Here is an 18532-nt window from a genome sequence, read left to right on the forward strand (position 1 = left end):
ACAGAAACACGGACTGAAAGGGTGAGAAACTCTGATCTACAACACGAGTGCCATTTATCTTCTCCAAATGTGAACTTTTCAAGCCAAAGCTAATACACAAATGGCTTTACTGCAAATAAAATACTGTACCTGTAATAGGAAACCTCACCTTTCAATGTGTGCACTGTTTGCTTACATTTAAAGATTTTAGCAATGAAATTAGGATGCTTTATAATCAATATAATTTCCACTTTCTAGTGGATTCTATACCTAAGCATGTTCATAGCCTCAATAACTTCAAGGAAATACTCACATGCTTAGAGTTAGTCATGAGTTCAGGTATTTCAATAAATGAGGATCAGAAGGGAAATATTTAGATTCCTCGTGAAAAACGTTTCCATATTAAAGTATGCTAATTACAAACAATAGGCAGTTGTTTCTGTCTCTACTTTGCCAGATCCTTTGCTGGGACAATCGGGTTGTCACTGAGTCTAAGGAAATGTCCCAATTAACACTAGCTGAAAATCAAGTATTAGAATTTCTAATATTTCATTCTTTTATTTTTTGATCTAAGATATCTCTTTTCAAGATAAACTACTGGATATACTCCCTCTAGGCTGCCACATCACAAAAATACTTTGTATAAACTTCTCTTTCTCTAGCACATGACTGGGCAGTTCACCAAACTCCTACTGCAACCTTCTTTTTTTAGCCCAAAGACTATCCAGTATTTCTCAGGGACAACTCCTAAATTTATCACCATCATTCTCCACAGCTGCTTTGCCATAACCCTCGCTATAAGAAAACATATCCAAACCTTTTAGCACAGCCTCGGAGGAGCCCTTGAGATGAGCTGATACGACCCAGGGTTCTGAGGGAGGCCCCACTTTGTCAACTCTTTGACCCTGGGAGGAAGAACAAAAAGGAATTAAAGTCTCATCTCCTCAACAAGAAGAAAGAAAGTTTTCATGGTTTTAACAATTGTAATAATTTTTTAATCACCAGTGGGAGGGCAGTTTGCATCTACATGTCATATGTTACAAATGTCACAAAGCTCGCCATAACTCTTTAAGATGAGCTTAAGCTCAGAGGAACCAGTTCTGGCAACTTCAGGACTGTTTCAGTGAAGCCTGGCAAGGTTTGCTGCTTCACTTGAAGTATCTAGGTTCACATTCACATCACCTATCAGAAGGAGGTAATTTTGACATTGTGGCTTCGATGGTGTCTAAGTTCATAGAATCACAGTATGGTTGAGGTTGGAAGGGTCCTCTGGAGGTCATTTGGTTGAACCCCTCTCTCCTGAAGCAGGGCCACGTAGAAAGGGTTGCCCAGGACTATGTTCAGATGCCTTTTGAATATCTCCGAGGATGGTGACTCCACAAGTTCAAGGAAACTGAGTAGATTCAGTCTGTCAATTTAGTCAGGCTGAAGATTTAAGTTCCCCATATGCTCAGTGAAAGAAACTCATTTTGATACCTAAATTACCCAGCCATAATAGGTGTGCAGGATCTAGATCCTATCGTCTATGTGTATATAAATATATTATCTGTCAGATTTTTTATTTTTTTTAAAGAGGTACTGCTTCTCAAGCCTAATAGAAAACCTGAAACACATCTGAAGAATGATATGAATCTCAAGGGAAGATTCAATTGCCTAGATGTAAGTTTTGTGTGTCTTTCCAGCTAGCCAACAATGTTTACATCCAGCAGAGTTAGCTTGTGGAAAGGTCTTACTTTTCTACAGGAGCTGGAGGCCAAACAGCTTATTCCACAGCTTACAACACAACAAGATGCCTTCATGTAGGAAACTGAAGTCAAACAGAAAGAAGCTGAAAGGTTTGTGTCTCACAGCTGTAAAATCAGTCTCATGACTAATGGATATACAGAGCTGGCTTTATTATAAAGCCACTTAGCATCCAGAAATAATGTCCACAAAGCTGTCCAAGCTTGGATTTGATACCAAGCTCCAGGGACAACACTGTAAAAATGTCATACCTGAGGCTAGTTATTCTGTGGCTATACTGTTGGCCTGTCCAGTAAAATGGGAATGATTCCATAATAGAAAATAGTTGGAAAACAGGAAAGAAGACATGAAAATACAAAGGAAATAGAAACATAGCACAAAGCCATGCTATGCAGATTTCACATGACTCTGGGACTGAACCTAGTGCATCCACAACTAATAACTCAGTGGACCTAGTCTGCTGCTTCCAGGACTTGTGCTAGCGCCTCTGGCAGAGCTAAATAACATCACATAGATGTCCAAGCTTGTTTTAAACATGGTTATCTCTACTTACCACTGCTCTGCGTGGTGAGGACTTCCTTGGGCAGCTCAGGATACCCCCTTATACCTGACATTGCCAGACTTCATGATTGTGGTGGTGTTCCCACATTCCTCAAAACTTGAGGAGCAGAAATCAGAAAACTGCACCCAGTGAATTCTACAGCATGAATCTAACCCTTGTGGAAAAAGCTGAAAAACATGAACAAAATCCATCCTGGAAGAAGTTCCCAGAATACAAATGACTGCTTATTTATAGAGCTATCCTTTGCCATATTTATTTATAGAGCTGTCCTATACCATATTTAGGTCTGTCTCATAGCTTTGGAATGCTTGGAAATGTCAAAATTGTATAGAATTAATAGACACATCCATCTACAAAGGAGAAAATCCTACCTTCATGTCCAGGAAAATGATTTTCGGCTGCACAGGAAGCTGCTTCTCAATTTCTCCATCTGAGGGCTGCACTTGAACAGAGATGTTATAGGGCCTCACATACAGGCAAGTTCCTGGGTGTTGTCTGCTTCCATTTCTTTCTCATGCAAAAGAATGTTAAAAAAATAATTAAAAAAAAATAATTCAAAAATTTATGCTATGAACACTCCCAATGCTAGTCCCGGAGTTAATTCACATCTTTCCTTGGAATGACACGTTACTTTGTGTTCATGGGATTTTCCACCTTAGTAATGCAGGTGGAAATATTTAGCGTCTGTTATGAATAAGAAGGAGCACTATACCAAACAACTACTAATTTACCTTATCACGGCACTTTCATTCCTTGGATGAGAGCAACATGTATAGAAATATGGAACAGACATCACTTCCAAGGAGACGGCAGCACTAAAGTAACAAAAAACCCTTTTGTTTCAATCCCCAGTTTACAGATGGAAACCTGAGAAATTAACAAAATAAATTATTTCCCCGGTATCCCTTTGGAAGTATGTGGCAGAGACAGAGATTTTATGGATTCAGAAACCCAATGCCTTAGTCCCAAGTCTTCATTGCGGTGCACTGATAGCAGTGGAAGCTTCCTGTCCAGCAGAAAAATTTCCAGTGAACACCTTTGAACTCCTCTAAGAACAAAGTTTTGGTTCCTCTACACAAGCACAGCACTTACAGGGCTTTACTGTATTTCTTTATCCTCCCACACCTGTGTTCTTAGCCTTCATTATCTGCAAAGTCTGCATACTGAAATATAGCGGTATACAGACACCCCATTGAAAGACATTTGGTTTTTTCCAAGACTGAAATTTAAATCAGAGCATCCCAGGAGAGGGTTTTTGCATTTGAATAAAGAATCAACACTTTATTCTGAGCCTGTATCATTTCATTCCTTCTTCCAGTGCTTTGTGTCATTTAGTATCTCATATAGATATATAATTTATATATATATAAACCCCTCTAATCTGCAACTGCAGTGAAGCGGCTGGGGGTTTGGTATTGTCTTGAAATGAAAGTAGAAAAGCTATTCATTCATCTCTAGTGTTTGCTTAAAGGTGTTTACAAACAGAAGATATATGAAGCATAAGTTTCCTTTGGTTTAACTCAGGGTTTTGGTTTGGGTTTTGGTTTGTGGGTTGTTTGTTTTGTTTTGTTTTGTTTTGTTTTCAGAGTGTTACTATGCATTACAAACTAGAAACTGTTTATATTGCAGCTGATGGCAAATACTAGAAGAGCTAGCTCAAGGATTTAAGTTTCAGTTCTTACCTTGGTTCTTTTTCTGTTTTGTGAGTGGGAAAGTCTGAAAGGCAGCGTTATGTTTGAAATTTATGTCAAAGGCACAAAAGTGTTCATCGTTGCTCTTAGCCACCTCCTTCCGTAAGTGTGCATGCAGCACTGTGACTGAAACTCACTGCGGGACCAATACACCAAGTCACTCCTGTTTTCGGGGCAGAGACCTGCAATTTCTGTGAGCTCCCTGACTCCAGCGGAATCCAGATGAGTCTTGGCATGGCTTCTGTAAGCCAAAATAATTTTTTTTTCTCTCTCTCCAGCTGCTTTAAAACTTCCAACAAACAGAAAAACTGTTGGCATGAAATGCCCTGCCTCCACACCCCAAGCCCTACACGGTAAAACTGTGCTCATCTCACACTTCTAGGGAGACTGCTGCAAAATGTGGTTGTAGGAAATAGTTCCCACTCCCTAGGGTGAGTAATGGCAAAGAAAACAAACCAACACAGAAATACACATGTATGCTTAAAAATTAAAGTCTTTTGGGTTTTTTCCTCCGGAATTCAGCGAACACAGCACAGACCATGGTGTGTATAACCCACACAGTCCAACCTGACTCTTGCTGTGAGGGAGCCCCAGCCTTAGGGTGCAACTCTGCGCGCAGCAAGTTACGTTCCTGCAAGTGAGCGTCAGCGTGGAGCAGGAGGTGAGAAGATCAGCCTGCTGCCGCCCTGATGATTTGGGCTGGAAGGAAAATAAGCTTTCCTGGCATAGCTTTGCCACTGGGAAGTGGGGACGGAGAAACGTGCCTATAGCCTGGCAAGGACCAGAGCCAGGAGACCTGCCTCCCTCCTGGTGGGCGCGAGAAGCGTGCTGTTTTGTCACTACCCTGAAGTCTCACGCTGGGACAGAGCAGGCTGGTTTGCAATTCCCTGCTGACAGCGCTCAACGGGGAGCAGCTCCGTTGCTCAGTGCCTTGCAGCTCTTCTAAACGTGGGCACGGCGGGCGAGGAGGCGCTGCTTGTGATACCTTAGTCAGCAGGGACACCAGAGATCCCAGATTCTTTCACCAGCAGTGCCAAGACGTGTCTGTTGAACATGCTGAGGCTCTGCGGGAGAGCAAGTGTCTGCTCTTTAGTAGCAAAGAAGTCAGAGGTCTTAGAAAGTAGAGGGTCTACTGCAGGTATTGAGGTGTGATTGAGCAAGTAGGTGGAGAGATTTGGGGCAGAGGGAAGGAAGTGTCCCTGAAATCAAGAAGAGCTTGTCATTTGAATTAGAATTACAATAATAACAACAACAACAATAATAGCAGCTGTTATTATCGGTTGACTTCAAGAGGAAAGAGATCAGACTGAGAACCTGGGTCAAGGGTCTGTTAAAGCTGATGGATACATCTATGCTAGAAAACTAAATAACGCCAAAGAACAAGCCTTGGCGCTGACACTTGATCACCTCTACTGTTAACCTGTCCGTCCATCACAAGCTGTGCTCCAGGCCCAATAGCAAAGTCCAGGACAACTCCCAAATGGTCTGGGAGCTAATACAGTCAGAAAATATTCTCACTTGGCAGTTTGGATGAGGCCACCCTGACACGGTGGGTGAGAGAATTTAATTTTATGGACACAGGCTGATCCATATCAGCTGACCTTGGTGCCAGAGAACAGACCCTGGCATATTTAATTTCCTAATAAACATCAGACAATGAAACAAATTGAACATTTGCCATGCTAGTGTTGTGGCATCAGTATATCCTTGGAAGGGGAAGGAGATTGGGAAGAATTTGAGCGATAAATAATGTGTCAAAATGCATCATGGTCAAGCCAAAGAGATGGGGTTTTTTTGTGTTCTTCAAAAGATGGTGATTGCTGGTGAAGAGGCTACAAGAAAGAAGATGCTGTACTGAAGACAGGAGATAGGCAAGCTGAGGACTTGTGTAAGGTAAAGCAGGTACAGATTCGCTGGAAGGGCTGTGAGGAATTTGGCAACTTCGAGTGAGAAGTGCGTTCTCATCATGCAGTGATGAAGTTAGCCAGACACCAGGTACCTGTGCCCTCTCAGCTGCACCATTAGAACTTTGTCTCCGCCTGCAGATCTTATCATTAAGTAAAAGAAACAAGGAAAGAGAGACATGAGCATCCAGAAGACAGTGAGGAGTCTGAGGTTTTTCCTACTTTAAGCAAAAAAGCTATCCAAAGGATGACTTTTATTTCCACTGATGTCCATGCTTTCCCATATTATAGAAAGAAATCAAAGCTAGAGGAAATAAACTCCAGTGGAAAGCAGGCTGCAGCTTCCCTTGACAACAGAGAAACAATAAATACTTAATATTGATCATATCTCCTTATGAGGACTAAAGCAATGGACTGAACAGGACCCGTGGTGTTAGACATTACTGATGTCTCCCTTCTTTCATGTAGGTTGAGTCCATAAGACCAAAATTGAAAAAAACTAGGCACCTAAATGCATATTCTAGCTCTCATCAGCAGGGAGTTTTGAACGCAGCCATGTGTCCACTGCCCTGGATGTCAGATGCTGTGATGGCAGAAAGCTAACAAGAGAAGATCTAGTAGTGTGGAGAATTAGCAAGGGGGCCTAGGTTGATGGTGAACTGGGATAAGAAACAAGTAACTGAACTGCCTCTGTGGACAAGGCTGGGCAAGAGGAGTATGCTTCTTTATCTAATTATTGTGAGGGTTTCCTTTCATAAAGCAAAGACGCTTTAGTTAGAAGCTAGATATTTTGTGGCTGTTGAAAGCATCAGGTAAGTTGGTTAGATTGAAAAAGTTTTGAAAAAGAGGTCCAATGCATACTCTCTTGGAGTATATATTAATTAAAATACCCAGTCTTTTTGACCAACTTCTTCTGACATTAACTTTTTGAGGCACTACTACCATCAGATCTCCATTTCTCCATTTGCTAAAGACTGTCCAAACTCCAAATGGCTCCTGATCTAGCATTCAGGAATTTTTTTTCCCCTTTTACGAATCAGTAAATACAGTCACAGAGCATGGACACAGTTGTCCAGGAACACAGAGACATGTCTCCCCCACAAGGGCAGTCTTCTCCCCTCACTCAGACAACCTTTGTTTAGCACTTTTCTATTGCAGTGGCACCAAGAGGTGAAGGCAAGCAGCTGCCTGGTGGATGCAGCTGGTGGAGTCCAGATTCCTGCAGTCTGGAGTGATAAGTCACCCTAAAAAAAGAAACACAGAGAGTCTGGATCCACTTAATGGATCCACTCAAGCGCAAGGTGGGATCACCAGGAGCCTTTAGAAGGAGAGAGACAGCGCAGATGCATCAGATAGGAGAGAAACATCCTCCAAATTCATTACCAACTTCCATTAATTGCTGTAGATGAGTGGAAATACCCCTACTTACAAAGCTGCCTGCTAGTGGCGAGGAGCTAAGCCAGGCCTCCTCCTTAACACACTCCCGAAGTTTACTGTCAGAGAAACGTTTTTTATTAAATGTAAACAGCATCCCGCCGGAGGTCAGAGCCTTGCCGCTGCTGCGTATCCCAAGGTAATACCACTTTAAGCTCCACATAAACTCTTAAACAGTTTCTATCCTAAAACCAGACCGTAGGTGGTACAGTTTTTTACGATATGTTATAATAGTGCAATAAATCTGTTAGCTTAAAATCGAATCTCCGTGGCCTTTTAGAGAAATCATCATTAAATGCAAGGCCCTGTTAATGATGCCATCCCAGTGAAATTGTTTAATCTGCTAGGGGGGTGAAAGGTCACCAAATGAATTTTTTATAATACATCAACTTGACACGCAATAGGGAAAACTGTAATAGATAAAAGCAAAGGAAAAGGGCACTGTCTTCTTCTGATAGGTCAATAGCAGCCAAGAGAGTCACTCATCCACTTTTCCTTCACTACCGTGCTCCTTTTCCATTTAATATGGACACCCAATTAATACCTCAGCACCATAGACAACCTCATTTTAGGTGAATTATAGCAATTTCTTCCCCCTTCTCCGAAATGAAAGTGATCACAATACATCATAGCATTGTGCGAATTAACGTTAATTGATTCGAGTTACCAAGCATTGATGGGCCACTTCTATAATCTGGTCCTTATTGGGAGCTGGAAGGGATGGAGGGAAGATTAGATTGCATCCTCCGTTGCTTTGACGACGGCGGTCACCTGATGGCTTGTTAGACAGTTGTACGCTTCTATTGCTGGCCCCAGTGGGGTCGTCAGTAAACTGGAGTGATGTCCAAACATCATTACACGCTGCTCCGATATTAAAGCAAAGGGATTAGCACCTTATTGCAAGCAACCTGGATTTGTCATTGTGCTGTCGTTATCCAATTTCCAGATGATAATGTGACTGTGGCCTGCGGGCGCGAGGTCCTACAGCCAAACCAAGGTGTGTGTGTGTGTATATATACACACACACACACACACGTATACATAGATATACGTGCACACATCCCCACAAAGACCCAGCACCCCGAGCCATTTAACCCTTCGCTGGCCAGATTCCTGCTAACAAAGCATGTGGAAGAATTTTCCTCCCTTTCCCATCCGACGCGCAGCAGCAGTCAAGAGCGCGATGCGACGGCGAAGCGGGCTGACCTGGGAGCCGACGCGGCCGTCACTCACTCAAATGTCACGCCAGACAAGCTCTGCTGATAGAGGTGACAGCGCTGACGTTTTAAATACGGCGGAGCGGGGAAAGGATCGGTCCCTCGGAGACACGGCTGGCAGCTCGTCTCTGCCGTGCGCACGTGTCATGTAAATCATCCCTTTCACTGCAGGTCCCGTTAATTGTTAAGGGGGAAAACGGATCCATACGTGACATGAGCAAGGCAGGTTTTGCCTGACAGCACTGAGGTGCTGCTGGGAGCAGATCTTTTTCCAGTCCCTAAGAAGGACAATGGGGACACTCCTGGCTCTCCCGCATGTGTCCAAACGTCCGTAACTTCTGGGACTACACTGGAGAATTGGGAAAAGCTTCTTTTGAGCTGGTCCCCTTTATTATTAATGGACATTTAATAACACAAACTCCTCCCTTTCGAAGACCCACACTGGTGTGGGGAATATATGGTAATATATCCCTCCTTCCTCCCATAGCGACCCACAAAGTCTGCTAGCACTCCCCTTCCTGATTCCCTTCTACCCTTCATCTTCCTCCTCCTCTGCTCTCTCCTGTGCTCCTTTTACCTCTCCTACCTCCTTCTCCCTTCTTCCTATTGGGTTTGGAAGCCCGTTGATGGAGCAAGCTGTGGTTTCCACCATGGTTACTGTGGAGGTAATTGCCTGAACCTTATAATTCACAAGTGTCACCTTCGAGTGGGATTGGCAAAATTTAGATAGGTTTATTATGTGCAGTGGATACTAACAGAAAAGTAGCTTAAAAACAAGGCTCTGTATAAGAGAGGGAAGGTAGCTTGGGAGACTGGTAGTCAGTGATAGACCCTTTAACACTTACACTGCCAGAGGGGTCCAGACCAGGAGAGCAGTGGTGAAAAACTACTGTTTTCTGATTTGCACTGGCAACATGAAGCTCGATGGCTGTTGTCTAGAAGGGTATTTTGGAGATTTGTTTGAAAACTTGCAAGGGAAATAATACTGGCTTCACACAAGGATCGTATACAAAGAAGCAGACTACTTTGACTGTTTGGGATTTTTTTTTTTCCCCAAAGACAGACACTCAGGCTTGGGGAAGACATCACTGTAATTAGCAGTAATCTATATTGTGGCGCTACCTTCAACCTGCATGAACAATTCACATACCTATTCTGCAAGGTATACGTTGTGCTTATTTAGGACAGTCCCTGAATGAAAAGTGTTTCTGTCTAAGCTGCAATTTAGTTCCTCTACTAACCATGGACAGGGGCCACCATATATCTCCTCAGTTTCCCCACTCTGATTTCAATTTGAAGAAAAATGCTAAAATAGCAGCCTTGGAGTCTAACATCTACATAGCTAAAGACCTTGTATGGCATCATCATCCCTGCTACGACTATGCCTTCCTGACACCACCAATATACTGACAGTTCAGATTTTATGCCCACTCAGTTCCTGGATTTTCTGCTAAACATGCCCCCAGAAGCAAAAAATAGCAAAAGGCTTTGTGATAAAAAAACTTCACTTCTGGGATCCAGAATGACTTCTCTCAAACTCTTTTCACACACAAGCCTCCGTTGCCACCATCTTCCATGCAGAAGATCTGTCTGAGTCTCTGAGTTCTTGATGACCACCTGCCTCTTGTTGACAGATCCCACAACTACTCAATTTCACAGTTTGAAAAGAATTATTAATTGAGAACAAAATAGTGCAAGTCATCCTGACTCCTTAAGTGCAATATGATCACACAGTTTTATATGACATAACACTGTTTATACATGTATTAGTCTCCACTTTATTCTCATGAAGTTTCTTATCCCATTGCTCCTACAAATAACCCATTACAGAATCCCACTTCTCTGATTAGAAACCTTCTAGGTTATTCATATGAACTTTTCCACAGTTTTACTAGACTACTAAATGAGATGTTAATCAAAAATGGGCCTCAGCTATTCCCAAACTATTAAAAAAAAAGTCAGAATATAGCTTTGGCCATGTGGGGAAAAAAAGTCAGGAAAATAGACTGGTATTGAATGGGAAGCGGTTTTCTTCCAGTTCTATTGCAAGGTTCTTCCAGGTTATTCTCTGAGGAGGAACCTTCTTCCATTTTTAAATGTAAATTTACCTCTTGATACTTTACACTTATTTGTTCCTGTGCTGTCCTTGTCCATTAGTGTCTAGAGCTTCCTCTCAGTCTTCCAACATATTTTCCCAAATAGGCTGGTATCTTCCCTCAGCCTTATTTTGCCAAGTTAAATAAACCAAACTCTTTACTAAATGATTCTATGATTCTATTCCTTACATCTTAAAATAAACTCCATTTCCATGATCATCCTAAATGTCCTTCCCTGTATCTACTTGAACTGAGTTCGTCTTTTTTGTACATCAACAAGCAGAGTGACACATGCTACTCAAGAACATGCCCTCTACAGTGTTCCTACGAATATCTGACTTAAAATTATGTAAGCTTAATTTTAAGGAGATTTTAAGCTTACAATTTAAGCTCCTGAGTATCACCTTTTCTGCACCTTCACTTCAGGGTTATGTGGCAGATAAAACCTTGACAGAACCTCAAGTGCTGCAATAGCTGCAGCTCTGAGATCACGATTTTTAGCATCCTGCCTTTGCCTAGCCACTGGCAGAAAGTTGGATCCCTACGCAGGAAAAAAGTCGTCATCTCCCTTTTTTAAAACCCTGTGCAATTCCATAGAGCAACCTGCCTGAAATCTGCACAAAGGTTACCAAACCCGAGCACTTTGGGGTTAGGATGTGTCAGAATTAATGTAATTTGGACCTCTAACCATGCCTGCCTGGGTATATGCCATGTGACATGGGGAATTAGTAGTAATTTCTCATTTAGTCCTCTGCATGGGTATTGCTGTCTAAATGAGCAGTTCTTTGATGATTTGCTTCACTTTTATTGCTTGCTGTGAGTCTCAAACACTGTTATCTCCTGCACACACACTGTTTTTCATAAGCTACCCCAAACCTAACTCTTGATAAAGAAAGATTAATTTCTGCAAATTTCAGTTTGTAGCAGGTTAAAGGTCCATCAAAAAGGAGCAAAAAGTATCATGCTGTAGTGTGGGAATATGGACTAAATGGCTTCTGGACGACTGTTCAGCTTTATATTTCTGATTTTCTATAAAAGCACCAGGACAAACACACCCAATACATTCTCTGCTGTGTTGTCTCATTCTTTCACTTTTATATTTATACTGATATTAGGCAAACTTTGCAAAACAGAGATTTCTATCTGTAAATACATTGCAATATGCATTAATACACGGGCATTCACAGAAAGATAAAACTATGTGATAATCATCTCTCTGATTCTCCAGCTGTGCAAGACTATAGCAGTCGATAGCAATCACCTCTGTCTTTCTTTGACAAACCAATGAGCCGTGCTTGAAGTGACCCTAACAAAGGAGTTAAATTAAAATCACGTAAAAAATCACGTAACGGACAAGTCATTTTTTTAAGGGCAATGTGATATACAGACTGACTGCCTATCTACCCGACCACAGCAAGGTTTCCAAGGCTCCCTTCAGCCTCACTGTCCTGGGCTGCAAAGGCGAACACCCAGTCTCTGCTGATCAAAGATCTTTTTGTTGTTGTCTTGATGCAAAAGGAGCCACTAGTCTGAAACCGCAGGAGACTGGCCCGGCAGGGGTGCAGGTTCTGCATATATCTGACAGCCTGATTGGATTTTGCACGACTCAGGAGTGAAAATATTTCTCTTCCTTCCACAGAAAAATACACTGGAATACTTAGCCTGACTTGTAATCCCAGCCCCATTATCCTTGCCTGTGCTAGCATGTACTGCGTAAAGAGAGACAGATAGACAGTGGGGATACTACATGTCCCAACAGGAAAACCCTGATTTCATTTCACAAGTTATCTGTGGCCTTATTGCATCAGAAATGTCAGCCATGAGTAATTCCAGAAAAGCTATGACTGATGGGGAGCAATAAATAACACTGCAGAGGAGCCCAAGCAGCTAAGGGTGGATGAGCTCTGAGCTGGTCCTATGATCTGGTGATGTGAGTATTCTCTTCGGCATACATCCCCAGGTCTTCCCCTACTGAGATGCTGCATCTGTGGCTTCCAGCTAGCACTGCTCTCCTCCCTCTAAAAAACAGCCTCTCCTCATCCTTGCCTCTCGGACAGGTTTCACAGAGCATCCACAGATGTGGAGACAAACCCCAGCTGGGAGAGCAGTCCCCGGTGTGAAAACGTCATTTCTGCTTGAAAAAAGGCAGCCATGAGGTTTGTCCCCCAGCACACAGAAGAAGGTGGTCCTCTCCTTTAGGTGATCTCTGCTTATCCCCCCTCAGTGGTGTTACACTAATGCATTCAGGAACCTATAGGCATTTAATAGGGTTCTGGTGAACTTTACAAAATCTGTACCTTGTTTCTTTCCCACAGCGTAGCTATTGTTGCTCGTCTTGTTCTGGTCACCAATAATGGACACACCGAATCAGGGGTCTCGTACCTGTCACACTCTGCAGGCTATGGCATGCCTTGGGATGGCGGAAAGACAGGATAACATTTCCTATCACAGGCTGTAAAACTTCCTACAACATTTCTTTGCTGTCACATTTTGTAGTATCCTACATCGTGACACAAATACCCCCACTGACAATAGTGATGTTAGTTCTGCTAATAAAAAATATTGTATATCTTTGGAGTTTGGCTCTGATTTAAGATTCAATCTTGCAAATAATAATTTCCCACTGTGCTTAACGTAATACTACTTCAACACAACCCCCACACACACACCTCAAAACCAACAAACCAAAACCAAACATAAAACCAAACCAAACCAAAGATTCCTGTGGTCACAGACCAGTGTCCTTACTGTGGGTGCTTCACTACCCTAAGCCACACAGTGCCTAGTAGAAAAGCTAGAAGTGTGTGAATAGTAATTTGTATCACTAGCAGCCAACAGACATCAGGATGGTACAGAGGTCAGTGGTAAATGTTAGAGGATATGGTATTAATTAGAGAAAGTAAGTCTTAGACAAATCCAATTTCTTTCTTGCATAGATGGAATATGCTTATACTTGGGTAAGGCTCAGTAGCGCACAACATAAAAACTAATATTATGCAATATCAAGAGAATACACAATAAGGTTGCCAAACATCAAATCCCATGTCCCCTATTAAAAACAGATGGGATATTACCTTTTTCATATTTCCCATATGCTTTTATACAGATTCAGGATCTGAGGCTGAAATACACTGCTGTCTGCTCCCTTCCCAGCCCTGTATCTCACAGCCTTCTCTGCAGATAAGGGCTGCCAGCTGGGACATGCAAATAGTGGCTGCGAGAGGCTGAAAAAGAGCAAGATGGGGACACAGAAAGGAGGGACAGAAAGGGCTGTTTGTTGCTGTGGAGAAGAGGGAAAAAAATGACCTTCGAAAACTGAGTCTTGGTACAGAATATAAATAAAAAAATAATATGTACAAAACTAACCAAGAACTAGGTAACTGAGAGAGCTCAAAAGATAGCTCCCATTGGGAAATTATTATAAAGTAAAGGAGTGTCCTGTGTTGTTCTGTCAAAATCAGCCACAGGCATGATGCTATATCTGCATTGAGAAACAAATATAAAGCCGCTCCTGATAAAATGCACGGAAGGATGGGTGCACTGATAAATTACAGAAAGAAAAGCCAAACATGGGCACCTAGATCACGGGGTGTGTAGTATCTGGGCAAACAGAGTGGATTGGGCTCTGGAAAGCCAAAACTGAAAAGGAATTGGAGAACACAGTGAGCAAACAGATGACCATGAGCTGTCCTATTTCTGAGTAAAAATGGGCTAATGGGATCATTGAGCTCTGCCAGTAGAAAATGGGATTAACCACTTTTGCACATGACACTGATATCATAGAATACCAGGTTAGAAGAGACCTCAAGGCTCACCTGATCCAACCTTTCTTTGCAAAAGCACAGTCTAGACAAGATGTCCCAGCACCCTGTCCAGCTGAATCTTAAAAGTGTCCAATGTTGGGGAATCTACCATAAAGGAAAACTCTTGGCTTTTCAGACATGTACATTTCAAACAGGATTCAGAAAACAGAGACAGAGAAGGAAAGAAACACTCACAGGAACTCAAACCTTTCAATTTATGAAAAAGCAGACAGCTAAGTGATTTGATTACTCTGGAGGTATCTGGAGGAGGAGAAAGAGTCAATGCCCAGAAACTCGCTGATGTAACCGTGAAGGAAAGAACAAGAAACTCTCATGGGAAGCTGGAGAGAAAGGCTAACAAGAGAAAGTGGGCAAGTACTTGTGACAAAAAAAAACAGGGATAGCATCCAACATCTAGGCACACATTCAGGTAGTATTGGATGTGTCCAGCTCTTGTATCTTCAAGACCAGGTGGTTTTCGAGAACTTTAGCCGAAAAGAAAGGTCAATGCTGAGGTATCAAAGTGAACAGCAGTGGCCTGTATCATGCAGGAGATTGAAGTATAAGATTAAACAGCCTTTTCTGGCCTTAAATTTTAAAAGTGCAGCAATCAAGGTTTAGACCTGCAAGCAGTTTAGGCAGCAACTCATCTTTAATAACACATCTCTGGTGTTACATCAATTTATAAACATTCATAGATTAAATTGTTTAAAAGTTAAGAGCTATTATAGTCTGAACGTCTTTAGACACATTGACTTTACCCCTTACTTTATAGTTTCAAGGCAGACTTCCAGGAACTCTGTTCCTGGTTTAAAGCATGATGGACATATCTGCACTACAGAGATTCATGAGCACCAAGAGCATAACATGGTAATTCACACTTGGGAGTCCAGCTAGTACTCGGGCATAGCCCTGTCATGGAAACTTTATAATGTGTTTCAGCATGGTTAGTCATATTTCAATCAATGAAGAACTTACTCCCTATCCTAATAAGCAGATCAAGTGGTTAAAATGCCTCCCTACACTTAAATCAGTATCTGCTGATACTGCCTCTGATACTTACCTATTGTTAGCTTCTGCTGGAACAATTAAGGCAGACTGAGTCACCATTAAGGTTTCAATCGGCAAGCCAAGGCCTCTCTGAAGGTCTCCAGTCTGATGAGTGTTGATAATTGTTCTGGCCAAACTCTTTAAACTGTCACTTGTCAGCTCATTTCTTGGATGCCCTGGTGGATCACTAAGTTCAATGATGAGCACTCTGGATGGACCAGCCATGTCAGATGGCTGCAGAGCTCTGGTGCTCACTGGTCTTCTCCCCACTTTCTGTGAGCCATACCTGCTGTGAAAGGCTGTGCAAAATGTCATGTTAGGGCAGTGATATTTCTTTTTGCTAGCATTGGCTGAGATTACTTTCAACATGCTTTCACCTCCCAGCACATGATGGACTACTCTGACTTGGTCGTGACCAACCTTCAAGAAATCAGCTAATTGACGTATTATACTTGCCTCACCCTCTTTCCCAACAGCCTCAGTTACAGTGAAAGCCACAAGAAGGGAAAGGCCAGCAACTATTTCTACAGGTTCCTTCTCATGGAGGAGAACATAGAGAAGATTGTCCTCAAAGCTAAAGTAATTGGCTCCTGCCCCTTCATTCAGTGAAAAAGAAGATGGGGTGGGAGAGACATATTTCCCTTGAATGAAAACGCGAAGGCTGAGCGGTTCGTTGTAGAATATAGCTAGGGGCAGTCTGGTTGCGTTATGGCCACTGAGGAGGTAGAGTCTGAAAGACAGAGGTGCTAGATCTGGGAAGCAAACCGTAGTGAGTTTGGTGGATGGCAACACAGAAAAGAAAGTAGAACGATGCTCTGCAGAATAACACGATGTGTGCGAAGTCACATCACTGAAGGTATCCATGAAGCTGCCAGTCATTGCTACCACTGGAAACAGTCTCTGGCTGACCATACTGGGGTCCAAGTTTTCTAGGATGACAAGTGCATGATCTGCCTGTTTGCAGAAGTAGCCTTGTACGGAGGGCTTGAAGGTGCACTTGCTGTCATCTCTGTAAATTCCTGGAAGAGAATAGAGGGAGATGAGCACAAAAAAAAAAAAAAAAAAAAAAAAAAAAAATTGTTTAAGAAATCATCTCAACATTTGGTGGTATAGCTGCTTATTTTCCCATTCAGTACTCAAGTCACTTTTGTTGGTGCTAAAATTTTACACAGTTTTAAGAGAAGCCTGGACACTTATGGATATTAAATAGGTAGAAACCGCACCTACCTCAAGATGCCCTTGAGCTGAAAATGGTTGAAGATTGCTAACAAATGACAAAGAAGCATCATATACACTTACTTTGTTCTTTCTAGATATCAAATTATGGTCACTGTTGAAAAAGCAAACATGCTAGATGAACCTTTGGTCTGACCCAGCACTATGTCCCTATGTCCTTGTGTCTTTTACATTCTCCTGCTTCTAAGCCTGTATAAGGGTAACAAACCAGGGCGTGACTGCAATTTTTTGGAAATATAATTTAAGTCTACAGAAAGCCATCTCATCCCACTCACAGGGATTGTATCTCAAACAAAAAAATAGAAAGGACCAGAATGTCATTAATGTACTCCAGCGGCGAACCACCTCACAGAGTCTTAGAGCTAAAAGAAAGCACCAGATTCAGAAACCTACAAATAGCAGAGACCCTTACACATTCTCAGCATGCCTAAGCTCCCATTGCAGTCAGCAGAGAGCTGGAGTTTAAATCATTTGCCCACAGGTGGGCATCTAGTATCATGTGGGATGCCCTGATGCATCTAAGACATGTGGCACAGGGTCTACAGAAGACCTTTGCCCTTCAAAGGTGGCAGCTGGAGGCCTGGTGGGACACCCCACAGCACCTGAAATTACGCTAGACACACATTTATGGTAATCAAAACACCCCCAATTCCCCAGTCATCGATACAGATAAAGCAGTTTAGAAAGCAATGAAGTTCACCCTAAAATACCTCTGTTTTGTCAGCTGGATTGCCCTTTACTATCCTCTAACTTTACTGACCAGAGGTAGGATCTTGTCGCTTAAACACAAATACATAATGTCGCCTGGACTTCTTTGGGTAGCTAAAACACCTATAGATATAACACATGATCCATGGGAGTGCCAAAGCCACTTTAGATGACACTTTAGGTATTCTTTCACTGAATATAACAGGAGCTAAGACACTTCCACGTATGTCAGAATTAGGCACCAAATCCCATCCCAAGTGTCTGTGGAGACAAGTCACGAGGATCCTTTTATGGAAGGCTCTATACAGTCCTCTGAGTTAGGGTATGCTGCGTCTGACCAAGTATAGGTCTCTGCTTTAAGATGAGAGAAATTGTGCCCCAGGCTGTAATGATGAGATCATCACTGATTATAAAGAGAGAATAAAAGTAAATGAGTTCAGATATGGGCACCAAAACCATAAACATTTCTGCCTGGAGCATCTTAGGAAAAGATGTGTGTTTCTGTTTTTCCTTCCTCTCTTCAAAATAAAATCAAAGGAGGAATTTGCTGCTGTAGCCAGCTATAATCCTCCTTCCCTCACCAAGCCTGCTCCTTCTCTACTTAGCTGTGCTCACGGACGAATGTGTTTTAGGCAAAACATGGCCAATGCCTAAATTAACTCTGCGCTCCTTGCTCAGCAGCTTTGGGGATGCGCATGCAGATCAGCAGTGCCTGGTGCTAATGATGAAAAGAAAGGGACAGCAGTATCCTTGAGAGTCACAAACTTTTGGATGCATAAAAGGGCATTCCCCTTATCAAGGAAACATTATGTGAAACTCACTGCTAGAAGAAAATAACAGAATCCTGGGAAAGAAACAAACTATGAGATGTCATTCTGGGCTCTGCTTATAGTCAGATCTCGATGCCTGGATCCTGTGGACACTTACCTATTATTTATTTCAAGGGGATTCCTCATGTGCAGACCGTGGTCTGTGAGCATTTCCCAGAATGAGCTCTCGCCCTGCACGTCACCGAGGAAAGCAATGAAATTACGTAAATATCAAGCTCTGTTCAGGGACGACATCCAAGAGAGATAGGATCTGTGCGAAAGCCCCTATTTTTAGACACC

At 42.4% G+C, this 18532-nt stretch overlaps 1 protein-coding gene across 1 annotated transcript in view; it reads right to left on the reverse strand.

Moving 5' to 3' along the window:
* The window catches only part of PKHD1 (PKHD1 ciliary IPT domain containing fibrocystin/polyductin), a 260367-nt gene that overhangs the window by 12550 nt on the left and 229285 nt on the right, over positions 1–18532 (reverse strand). Inside the window, exons 59-61 of the mRNA XM_049818774.1 lie at positions 15493–16498; positions 2656–2791; positions 797–884 (exon numbers count right to left, since the gene is read on the reverse strand). Coding sequence (XP_049674731.1) covers positions 797–884; positions 2656–2791; positions 15493–16498 — 1230 coding nt within the window. The remainder of the gene's footprint in view (positions 1–796; positions 885–2655; positions 2792–15492; positions 16499–18532) is intronic.

This window comes from Accipiter gentilis, chromosome 16 (assembly GCF_929443795.1).
Source record: "Accipiter gentilis chromosome 16, bAccGen1.1, whole genome shotgun sequence".
In the NCBI taxonomy this organism is placed as follows: Eukaryota; Metazoa; Chordata; class Aves; order Accipitriformes; family Accipitridae; genus Astur; species Astur gentilis.